The 12,565-nt window shown below is 56.1% G+C and overlaps 1 protein-coding gene across 1 annotated transcript in view; it reads right to left on the bottom strand.

Annotated features, from left to right (window-relative positions):
* Positions 1 to 11,744, bottom strand: part of LOC130204784 (kalirin-like) — a 28,101-nt gene extending 16,357 nt beyond the window's left edge. Inside the window, exons 1-11 of the mRNA XM_056431750.1 lie at positions 11,662 to 11,744; positions 9,025 to 9,217; positions 8,720 to 8,943; positions 8,127 to 8,442; positions 5,786 to 5,977; positions 4,550 to 4,674; positions 4,033 to 4,099; positions 3,507 to 3,616; positions 2,209 to 2,278; positions 1,596 to 1,685; positions 993 to 1,085 (exon numbers count right to left, since the gene is read on the bottom strand). Of these exons, the coding sequence (XP_056287725.1) occupies positions 993 to 1,085; positions 1,596 to 1,685; positions 2,209 to 2,278; positions 3,507 to 3,616; positions 4,033 to 4,099; positions 4,550 to 4,674; positions 5,786 to 5,977; positions 8,127 to 8,442; positions 8,720 to 8,943; positions 9,025 to 9,177 (1,440 nt within the window). The 5' untranslated portion in view covers positions 9,178 to 9,217; positions 11,662 to 11,744. The remainder of the gene's footprint in view (positions 1 to 992; positions 1,086 to 1,595; positions 1,686 to 2,208; positions 2,279 to 3,506; positions 3,617 to 4,032; positions 4,100 to 4,549; positions 4,675 to 5,785; positions 5,978 to 8,126; positions 8,443 to 8,719; positions 8,944 to 9,024; positions 9,218 to 11,661) is intronic.
* Positions 11,745 to 12,565: the final 821 nt, after the last annotated feature.

Genomic DNA, 12,565 nt, shown 5'->3' with positions numbered 1-12,565 from the left:
ACACTCTGTGTACAAGTACCTGGAGCAGCTCTACACACAGTACACTCTGTGTACAAGTACCTGGAGCAGCTCTACACACAGTACACACTCTGTGTACAAGTACCTGGAGCAGCTCTACACACAGTACACTCTGTGTACAAGTACCTGGAGCAGCACCAACTCTACACACAGTACACACTCTGTGTACAAGTACCTGGAGCAGCTCTACACACAGTACACACTCTGTGTACAAGTACCTGGAGCAGCTCTACACACAGTACACACTGTGTACAAGTACCTGGAGCAGCTCTACACACAGTACACACTCTGTGTACAAGTACCTGGAGCAGCTCTACACACAGTACACACTCTGTGTACAAGTACCTGGAGCAGCTCTACACACAGTACACACTCTGTGTACAAGTACCTGGAGCAGCTCTACACACAGTACACTCTGTGTACAAGTACCTGGAGCAGCTCTACACACAGTACACACTCTGTGTACAAGTACCTGGAGCATCTCTACACACAGTACACACACTGTGTACAAGTACCTGGAGCATCTCTACACACAGTACACACTGTGTACAAGTACCTGGAGCAGCTCTACACACAGTACACACTCTGTGTACAAGTACCTGGAGCATCTCTACACACAGTACACACTCTGTGTACAAGTACCTGGAGCAGCTCTACACACAGTACACTCTGTGTACAAGTACCTGGAGCAGCTCTACACACAGTACACACTGTGTACAAGTACCTGGAGCATCTCTACACACAGTACACACTGTGTACAAGTACCTGGAGCATCTCTACACACAGTACACTCTGTGTACAAAGACCTGCCGCATCTCTACACACAGTACACACTGTGTACAAGTACCTGGAGCATCTCTACACACAGTACACACACTGTGTACAAGTACCTGGAGCATCTCTACACACAGTACACACTGTGTACAAGTACCTGGAGCAGCTCTACACACAGTACACACTCTGTGTACAAGTACCTTGAGCAGCAGCTGGTACTTGGTGATCCTCTGGACCGGCTTGATGAGGGCGGAGGAGATGGAGTTGGTGAGACCGTGTCGCCTCTGGACCTCCTGCAGAACACACGCTGGGTTGGACCCGCTTCTACAGCTGTACTACTAGTCCTAGTAGTAGTACTACTAGGACTAGTAGTACTAGTAGTACTAGAGTAATACTAGAGTTCAAGTTGCACTGTGATGTGTGTGTATTTGTTGTTTCCCGTGAGGTGACTTTGTATATGTTGGGTGCTTTTATTTTGAAGTACTTCCAGGAAAGGGTTAGGGTAACAGGAAGTAGCTGTTACTCTGGTAACCTGGCGGCGTCCTACAGGAAAAGTGACTTCATTCTTTAACGATATTGTGATGAGATGCTAATGCTAGATGCTACATGCTAATGCTACATGTGCTAATGCTACATGTGCTAATGCTAGATGCTAATGCTACATGTGCTAATGCTACATGCTAATGCTACAGGTGTACATGTGGACATTAAGTCATCTGTGTGTCATGTGTTCTCACGGCTGAACATGAACATTGTGTTGTTGTTGTTGTTGTTGTTGTTGTTGTTGACAGCAGGGGGCTCACCTGGAAGAAGCCCGCTCCGTGCTGCTGGATCAGCAGACTGGAGTCCGGCTTGTTTCTGCAGTACGTCACGTACATGTGGAACTTATCCGCCTGCAACACAGAGCTGGTGAGGACCTGGACCCGGACCTGGACCTGGACCCGGACCCGGACCGACCCGACCTGACCCGACCCGACCGACCCGACCCGACCCGACCCGACCCGACCCGGACCTGACCGAACCTGACCCGACCTGACCCGGACCAGACCTGAACCGACCCGACCTGACCCGACCTGACCTGGACCTGGACCAGACCTGACCCGACCCGGACCCGGACCTCGACCCGACCTGACCTGACCCGACCTGACCCCCGGACCTGACCCGACCTGACCGACCTGGGCAGACCCGGACCCGACCTGGACCGGACCCGACCCGACCTGACCCGACCTGACCCAGACCCGACCCGACCCGACCGACCTGACCCGACTCGACCTGACCAGACCTGACCCGACCCGACTCACCTGACCTGGACCCGGACCCGGACCCGGACCTGGACCCGGACCCGGACCCGGGCCCGGGCCCTCGTCCAGGTCCAGGTCCCTGCAGTCCTCTCTGTTGACAACAGAAGCTGGTTACCCAGGTAACGAAGCAGTGGCCCACGTCCTCGGGGAGCTGCTCGTAGTTCTCCAGCTCCTTCAGGAAGATACTGAGTACACAGAGTACACAGAGTACACACTCCAGATATACACAACAGCTTATGGACTACATGTGAGGACTGCCAAGTACTTGTACCTGTTGTGGAACTTGTACAGGGCCTGTGTGTACTTGTACAGGTCTGTGTGTACTCGTGTGTGTACTTGTACCTGTAGAGGGCCTGTGTGTACTCGTGTGTGTACTTGTACCTGTAGAGGGCCTGTGTGTACTCGTGTGTGTACTTGTACCTGTAGAGGGCCTGTGTGTACTCGTGTGTGTACTTGTACCTGTAGAGGGCCTGTGTGTACTGTGTGTACTTGTACCTGTAGAGGGCCTGTGTGTACTGCAGTGTGTGTACTTGTACCTGTAGAGGGCCTGTGTGTCCTCGTGTGTGTACTTGTACCTGTAGAGGGCCTGTGTGTACTCGTGTGTGTACTTGTACCTGTAGAGGGCCTGTGTGTCCTCGTGTGTGTACTTGTACCTGTAGAGGGCCTGTGTGTGTACTTGTACCTGTAGAGGGCCTGTGTGTACTCGTGTGTGTACTTGTACCTGTAGAGGGCCTGTGTGTACTCGTGTGTGTACTTGTACCTGTAGAGGGCCTGTGTGTACTCGTGTGTGTACTTGTACCTGTAGAGGGCCTGTGTGTCCTCGTGTGTGTACTTGTACCTGTAGAGGGCCTGTGTGTACTCGTGTGTACTTGTACCTGTAGAGGGCCTGTGTACTGTGTGTGTACTTGTACCTGTAGAGGGCCTGTGTGTCCTCGTGTGTACTTGTACCTGTAGAGGCCTGTGTGTACTCGTGTGTGTACTTGTACCTGTAGAGGGCCTGTGTGTCCTCGTGTGTGTACTTGTACCTGTAGAGGGCCTGTGTGTCCTCGTGTGTGTACTTGTACCTGTAGAGGGCCTGTGTGTGTACTTGTACCTGTAGAGGGCCTGTGTGTACTCGTGTGTACTTGTACCTGTAGAGGCCTGTGTGTACTCGTGTGTGTACTTGTACCTGTAGAGGGCCTGTGTGTCCTCGTGTGTGTACTTGTACCTGTAGAGGGCCTGTGTGTACTCGTGTGTGTACTTGTACCTGTAGAGGGCCTGTGTGTACTCGTGTGTGTACTTGTACCTGTAGAGGGCCTGTGTGTACTCGTGTGTGTACTTGTACCTGTAGAGGCCTGTGTGTACTCGTGTGTGTACTTGTACCTGTAGAGGGCCTGTGTGTACTCGTGTGTGTACTTGTACCTGTACTCGTACCTGTTGTGGAACTCGTACAGGTCCTGGATGTTGCCGAACACCGTGTCGTCCCGGCTGCTGAGGCCCGGCGGGACGTCCTCCGAGCCGCTCGTCATCTCCCACAGGTACGTCTGCACAGGTAACGGTTACTGCAAGCCAATACTACCCAGAATGCATCAGTACGAGGTGGGCTCACTACGTGGGAGCTGGAGGGTCAGTGTGCAGGCCGGCCAGCAGGGGGCGCTGTGGGCTGTGACACTGGTGGACTGCAGGACTAGTACCTCTGGGCCACTGGGCAGTACTCTGTAGTACTCTGTAGTACTCTGTGGTACTCTGTGTGTACTGTGGTACTCTGTGTGTACTGCAGTACTATGAGTGTGTACTGTGTGTACTGCAGTAGTTTGAGTGTGTACTGTGTGTACTGTGTGTACTGCAGTACTATGAGTGTGTACTGTGTGTACTGCAGTACTATGAGTGTGTACTGTGTGTACTGTGTGTACTGCAGTACTATGAGTGTGTACTGTGTGTACTGCAGTACTATGAGTACCTCAATACACTCCTGCAGATCTCTGACGTAGACTCTCTCCGTTTGAAGCAGCTCGGCCATGATGTACCTGAGTACACAGACAGCTCGGACTCTCAGTACTCTGAGTACTCCACCTGAGTACCTGAGTACTCCCACACCTCAGCACCTCACCTCAGCACCATGTACCTGAGTACCCTCAGCACCTGAGCACCACATCCCTCAGCACCTCAGCACCTGAGCACTCTCCACACCTGAGTACCTCACTCCTCAGCACCTGAGCACTCTCACCCTCAGCACCACATACCTGAGCACTCAGCACCTGAGCACCCCACACCTCAGCACTCCCACTCCTCAGCACCTGAGCACTCACACCTGAGCACTCCACACTTCAGCACCTGAGCACTCACACCTCAGCACTCACATACTCCTGAGCACCTCAGCACCTGAGCACCCTCATACCTCACACCTGAGTACTCTCATACTCTGAGTACTCTCATACTCTCAGTACTCTGAGTACTCTCATACTCTCAGTACTCACTCCTTCTTGCGGGCCGAGCGGCGCTTCTCGTCGCTGACCTGCTGCCCCGGGTCGGTGAGGTTGACCTCGGGGTCGGAGTCCGACAGGCTGTTGGGGGTCAGCGCCAGGTCCAGGTCCTGGTGGTCCTGCCGCCACGGAGAGGGCCGTCAGTACACGAGTACACAAGTACACAGGTACAGGTAGAGACAGACAGGTAGAGGCAGAGGTAGAGACAGAGGTAGAGACAGACAGGTAGAGACAGACGGGTAGAGAGACAGACGGGTGAGACAGACGGGTAGAGACAGACGGGTGAGAGACAGACGGGTAGAGACAGACAGGTGAGACAGACGGGTAGAGAGAGACAGGGCAGAGAGACAGACGGGTAGAGAGAGACAGACGGTAGAGAGGTGAGACAGAGTAGAGACAGACAGGTAGAGAGAGACAGACAGGGACAGACAGGTAGAGACAGACAGACAGAGACAGACAGGTAGAGACAGTAGAGAGACAGACAGAGAGACAGACGGGTAGAGAGACAGACAGACAGACAGACAGATAGACAGGTAGTGAGACAGACAGGTAGTGAGACAGACAGGACATGAGACAGACAGGTAGTGAGACAGACAGGTAGTGAGACAGACAGGACATGAGACAGACAGGTAGTGAGACAGACAGGACATGAGACAGACAGGTAGTGAGACAGACAGGTAGTGAGACAGACAGGTAGAGACAGACAGGTAGAGACAGACGGGTAGAGAGACAGACGGGTAGAGAGACAGACAGACAGAGAGACAGACGGGTAGAGACAGACGGGTAGAGACAGACGGGTAGAGACAGACAGAGAGAGAGACAGAGACAGGTAGAGACAGACAGGTAGAGAGAGACAGACGGGTAGAGACAGACGGGTGAGACAGACGGTAGAGACAGACAGGTAGAGACAGACAGAGAGACAGGTAGAGACACAGACAGAGAGAGACAGACAGGTAGAGACAGATGGGTAGAGACAGACGGGTAGAGACAGACAGGTAGAGACAGACAGACAGAGAGACAGACAGGTAGAGAGACAGGTAGAGACAGAGAGACGAGGTGAGAGAGACAGACGGGTAGAGAGACAGACAGAGAGACAGACGGGTAGAGAGACAGACGGGTAGAGAGACAGACGGGTAGAGAGACAGACAGGTGAGTGAAGACAGTCAGGTAGGTGGTGGGGTGTCAGACAGGTACAATGGTAGGAGGTGAGACAGGTGGGTGTGTCATCACCTGCTCCGCCCCCTGGTGGAAGCCGGTTGCCATGGCGAGCGTGTTGCCGCGCTCCTCTAGCGCCGTCGTCAGCGTCTTCCAGTCGTCCTGTAACCGTGACGACACCGCGGCGATGCGCTCGGCGCCGTAGTGACCGGCCTCCGCCAGCCGGGTCGCCACGGTGACCACGCTGTCCACGTTCACGCTGCCGTTCTGTAAACAAAGAAACGTCAACAAACAAACACACAACCGCGGGGGGGGCAGTGGGCGGAGCCTTCAGGTGTAATCAGCCCCCGCTGAGCCTGATCTGAGTCCTGAGGGCTAGGACAGCAGAGGCTCGCCTCCTGCCTCAGAGAAACCAGGCAATGTGCCTGGAACCTGGGAGACACACACACATACACACACACATGACACACATATGCATACGCACGCACACACACATACACATGACACATGAACACATGTGTACACACACATGACACACACACATGACATGCACGCACACATGCACGACACATGCACACATGGCACATGGTCACATGCACATGCACACACATGCACATGAGACACATGACACATACACATGCACACACACACATACACATGCACACAAACACATGCACATACACACACATACACATGCACACACATACACATGCACACACACATGCACATACACACACATACACATGCACATGCACACACATACACGCAGACATGACACCCATGACATGCACAGACATGCACATGCACAGACATGCAGACAGTGTGACACACACACATGCAGACACATGACAGACATATGCACATGCACAGACATGACAGCACATGAGACACAGATGCAGCATACACATGTGCACACGGACAGACATGCACGCACACATGCATGGTGGCGAGACACACAGACACACACATAGGTGCATGGACACATGCACACACACACGCACACACACGGACATACAGACACAGACACATGGGACATACAGACACACAGACATGCACACGCACACACACGCACATGCACCACAGACAGCATGTGCATACGCACCATGCACGCACACACGACGCATACACATGCACGCACATACACGCACACATACGACATACACACACGCATACACATGCACACACGCACACATACAGCACAGACATGACGCACATGCAGGTACATACGCACATACACGGACGCATGAGACACGCATGGGCATACATGGGCACACTGACACAGACGGGTGAACGACACGTGACACATGCACACATGCACATGCACGCTACGCTGACATGACAGATACACACACGCACATACACACACATGACACACACATACATACACATACACCACGACACACCAACACATGCAGACACCATACACACATACACATGCACATGAGACAGCGCACACATGACACACACACACACATGACATGATGCACACATGAGACATGCACACACACACCCACAGTTGGGTGAGTGCAGGTGGTTCTGCAGTCCAGATGCTGGTTGACGCACAGGTGGAGGGTGAGGTGAGATCCACTGGGACATCTGAGGAGGAAGATGAGGACCGATGAGAGGAGGAAGAGGAGGACCGCTGAGAGGAGGAAGAGGAGGACCGCTGAGAGGAGGAAGAGGAGGACCGCTGAGAGGAGGAAGAGGAGGAGGACCGATGAGAGGAGGAAGATGAGGACTGATGAGAGGAGGAAGATGAGGACCGATGAGAGGAGGAAGAGGAGGACCGCTGAGAGGAGGAGGAGGACCGATGAGAGGAGGAAGATGAGGACTGATGAGAGGAGGAAGATGAGGACCGATGAGGAGGAAGAGGAGGAGGACCGCTGAGAGGAGGAAGATGAGGACATGAGGAGGAAGATGAGGACTGATGAGAGGAAGATGAGGACCATGAGGAGGAAGAGGAGGACCGCTGAGAGGAGGAAGATGAGGACCGATGAGAGGAGGAAGATGAGGACTGATGAGAGGAGGAAGAGGAGGAAGAGGAGGAGGACCGCTGAGAGGAGGAAGAGGAGGAGGACCGCTGAGAGGAGGAAGATGAGGACCAATGAGAGGAGGAAGAGGAGGAAGGAGGAAGGGGAGGACGGGGAGATGAGGACCGCTGAGGAGGAAGATGAGGACCGCTGAGAGGAGGAGGAGGACCGCTGCGAGGAGGAGGACCGCTGCGAGGAGGAAGACGCGGGCGGCTGAGAGGAGGAAGATGAGGCCCGCTGAGAGGAGGAAGATGAGGCCCGCTGAGAGGAGGAAGATGGGGCCGCTGGAGGAAGATGAGGCCGCTGAGGAGGTGCTCAGGAGAGTAGTCCTCCTCTCGCTCTAGCAGGGTCCAGTGGAGCGTCTCCTGTTGGGGGCGGGGCCTCACCTTGGCGGCGTCCTGCTGGAACAGGTGCAGCTGCAGCGCCTGCTCCAGGTGCAGCTTGCGGTCGCTCCAGCTCTGCAGCAGGAGGGTCCGGGCCGCCTGCAGCTGCTGCAGCAGGGCGGAGACCCTCGGCGCCACGCTCTGGAAGTCGGCCCCGCCCGACAGCCAGCTGCCGTGGCTACCGCCGCCCTCGCTGGGGGCGTCGCCCTGAGACGGGCCCAGGCGCATGCGCTGGAGGAGGCTCCGCCCCTCTCGCTCCAGGGAGTCCACTGGGGCCGTGGACACGGCGTTACGGAGGCGAGCGTGTTCCTCCAGCAGCCTGAGGACAACAGCCAATGGGCATGAGGGACGGTCACGTGACACCAGGGGGTCAGAGGTTCTCCAGCATCCACAAGATCAGGTGACCAGTAGATCAGGTGACCAGTAGATCAGGTGATCAGTAGATCAGGTGATCAGTAGATCAGGTGATCAATACAGGTGATCATGTGATCAATACATCAGGTGATCATGTGATCATGTGATCAATACATCAGGTGATCATGTGATCAATACATCAGGTGATCATGTGATCACGTGATGGGTGATCAATAACTCGCCTGCGGGCCTCCTCGATGTCCTTTGGCTCCGGCATGCGGCTCAGTCCGGCCTCCAGCTGCTCCAGCTGGGCCAGCAGCTGCGTGGCGGCGCCGGTGAACTCCTCCAGGCCCAGACGCAGCTCGGTCCACTCCACGTGGTCGTACTCCAACGAGCCGCCGAGGTCAGAGGTCAGCTGGGAGGGGTCGACGAGCCGGGAGAGGCCCTCCACCGACACCAGGCTGGTCTAAAGACAGGAGGGTCAGCACAGCGCTGTGCTAGCGGCAGCGCTGTGGCTCCTCCTCTCTGTGGCTCCTCCCCCTGGTACCTCGAAGCTGAGCTTGGCGCTGCCCAGGTTGGTCTTGTGCTTCTGCCAGAACGTGTCGGGCTTGATGAGCAGCGCGGCGTGGACGGAGCAGGAGAAGGACTCCTGCAGCGTGAGCAGCACCGGCTTCACGCTGTCCCACTTACTGCCACGCATGTCCACCACCACCGAGAAGCCCCGCCCACGCACCTCCTCACTGAGGGGAGACGGGGGGAACAGGTGGACAGAGGGGAGACAGGTGGACAGAGAGACAGGTGGACAGAGGGGGAGACAGGTGGACAGAGAGGGAGACAGGTGGTCAGAGAGGGAGACAGGTGGACAGAGAGGGAGACAGGTGGTCAGAGAGTGAGACAGGTGGACAGAGAGGGAGACAGGTGGTCAGAGAGACAGGTGGTCAGAGGGGAGAGAGGAGACAGGTAGACAGAGAGGGGAGAGGAGACAGAGAGGAGACAGGTGGACAGAGAGGGAGACAGGTAGACAGAGGGGGGGAGAGGGAGACAGAGAGGGAGACAGGTAGACAGAGAGGGAGACAGGTGGACAGAGGGGGGAGAGGGAGACAGGTAGACAGAGGGGGGAGAGAGAGACAGGTGGTCAGAGAGGGAGACAGGTGGACAGAGGGAGACAGAGAGGGAGACAGGTGGACAGAGAGGGAGACAGGTGGACAGAGAGTGAGACAGGTGGTCAGAGAGGGAGACAGGTGGTCAGAGAGTGAGACAGGTGGACAGAGAGGGAGACAGGTGGACAGAGAGGGTGAGAGGTGGACAGAGAGGGAGACAGGTGGTCAGAGAGTGAGACAGGTGGACAGAGAGGGAGACAGGTGGACAGAGAGTGAGACAGGTGGACAGAGAGTGAGACAGGTGGTCAGAGAGGGAGACAGGTGGACAGAGAGTGAGACAGGTGGTCAGAGAGTGAGACAGGTGGTCAGAGAGTGAGACAGGTGGACAGAGAGGGTGAGAGGTGGACAGAGAGGGAGACAGGTGGTCAGAGAGTGAGACAGGTGGTCAGAGAGTGAGACAGGTGGTCAGAGAGGGAGACAGGTGGACAGAGAGTGAGACAGGTGGACAGAGAGGGAGACAGGTGGACAGAGAGGGAGACAGGTGGTCAGAGAGAGAGGAAACAGGTAGACAGAGGGAGGGAGACAGAGAGGGAGACAGGTGGACAGAGGGGGAGAGAGGGAGACAGAGAGGGAGACAGGTGGTCAGAGAGGGAGACAGGTGGTCAGAGGAGACAGGTGGACAGAGGAGACAGGTGGTCAGAGAGACAGGTGGACAGAGGGAGACAGGTGGACAGAGGGGGAGAGAGGGAGACAGAGAGGGAGACAGGTAGACAGAGAGGAGACAGGTAGACAGGGGAGGAGACAGGAGGAGACAGGTAGACAGAGAGGAGACAGGTGGACAGAGGGGGAGAGACAGGTAGACAGAGGGAGAGAGAGACAGGTGGTCAGAGGGAGACAGGTGGACAGAGGAGACAGGTGGACAGAGAGTGAGACAGGTGGTCAGAGAGGGAGACAGGTGGTCAGAGAGTGAGACAGGTGGTCAGAGAGTGAGACAGGTGGACAGAGAGGGTGAGAGGTGGACAGAGAGGGAGACAGGTGGTCAGAGAGTGAGACAGGTGGTCAGAGAGGGAGACAGGTGGACAGAGAGTGAGACAGGTGGACAGAGAGGGAGACAGGTGGACAGAGAGGGAGACAGGTGGTCAGAGGGGGGAGAGAGGGAGACAGGTAGACAGAGGGGGGGAGAGGGAGACAGAGAGGGAGACAGGTGGACAGAGAGGGAGACAGGTGGTCAGAGAGGGAGACAGGTGGTCAGAGAGGGAGACAGGTGGTCAGAGAGGGAGACAGGTAGACAGAGAGGGAGACAGGTGGTCAGAGAGGGAGACAGGTGGTCAGAGAGTGAGACAGGTGGACAGAGAGGGAGACAGGTGGACAGAGAGGGAGACAGGTGGACAGAGGGGGGAGAGAGGGAGACAGAGAGGGAGACAGGTGGACAGAGGGGGAGAGAGGGAGACAGGTGGTGGGGAGGGAGACAGGAGACAGGTGAGAGAGGAGACAGGTGGTCAGAGAGGAGACAGGTGGACAGAGGGGAGGAGACAGGTAGACAGAGGGGGGGAGAGAGAGACAGGTGGTCAGAGAGGGAGACAGGTGGACAGAGGGAGACAGGTGGACAGAGAGTGAGACAGGTGGTCAGAGAGGGAGACAGGTGGTCAGAGAGTGAGACAGGTGGACAGAGACAGGTGGACAGAGAGGGAGACAGGTGGTCAGAGAGTGAGACAGGTGGTCAGAGAGGGAGACAGGTGGACAGAGAGGGAGACAGGTGGACAGAGAGGGAGACAGGTGGTCAGAGAGTGAGACAGGTGGTCAGAGAGGGAGACAGGTGGACAGAGAGGGAGACAGGTGGACAGAGAGTGAGACAGGTGGACAGAGAGTGAGACAGGTGGTCAGAGAGGGAGACAGGTGGACAGAGAGTGAGACAGGTGGTCAGAGAGTGAGACAGGTGGTCAGAGAGTGAGACAGGTGGACAGAGGGTGAGAGGTGGACAGAGAGGGAGACAGGTGGTCAGTGACAGGTGGACAGAGGGAGACAGGTGGACAGAGAGTGAGACAGGTGGACAGAGAGGGAGACAGGTGGACAGAGGGGGTTACCTGGGTACGGTTGCCAGGTAGGTGACCAGTCGGCTGAGGTCTTCCTGTTTTATTCGATCATGATTGGTTCTGGCAGGAAAGGTCAGGATTGGTCCGCCACGCTTGTCCCGCACCTGGAGACAGACCGTTCATCCACAGGACGAGGTCCACAGGACCGGACGGGTCCCTGTGCGTATAGACAGGCCACCTTCTCAGTGAGGGGCGTCGGCACATTTCGACCAGAACCTGAGAGGGTGAGACAGGGAGAACACGTGAGACACGGGGAGAACACGTGAGACACGGGGAGAACACGCGAGACACGGGGAGAACACGTGAGACACGGGAGAACACTGAGACACGGGAGAACAACAGAACACGTGAGACACGGAGAACACGTGAGACACAGGAGAACACGTGAGACAGGAAAGGAGACACAGGAGACGTACAGGGAGAACACGAGACAGGAGAACACGTGAGACTGGGAGAACACGAGACACGGGAGAACACAGACACAGGAGAACACGGACACGGGAGAACACGTGAGACACAGGAGAAGGCGACAGAGAACACGCGACACACGGGGAGAACACGTGAGACACGGGGAGAACACGTGAGACACGGGGAGAACACGTGAGACACGGGGAGAACACGTGACACACGGGGAGAACACGCGAGACACGGGGAGAACCTGAGACACAGGAGAACAGCGACACAGGAGAAGCATGCAGGAGAACACGGAGACACAGGAGAACACGAGACAGGAGAACACACACGGGAGAACACGCGACACGGGAGAACACGCGACACAGGAGAACCAGAACAGGGAGAACACGCGACACAGGAGAACACGCGAGACACAGAACACGCGACACGGGGAGAACACGTGACACACGGGGAGAACACGCGACACACGGGGAGAACACGC

The sequence above is a fragment of the Pseudoliparis swirei genome, chromosome 14, assembly GCF_029220125.1.
Source record: "Pseudoliparis swirei isolate HS2019 ecotype Mariana Trench chromosome 14, NWPU_hadal_v1, whole genome shotgun sequence".
In the NCBI taxonomy this organism is placed as follows: Eukaryota; Metazoa; Chordata; class Actinopteri; order Perciformes; family Liparidae; genus Pseudoliparis; species Pseudoliparis swirei.
The sequence above is the reverse complement of the archived record's forward strand: the minus strand, read 5'-3'. Positions and strand labels throughout refer to the sequence as shown.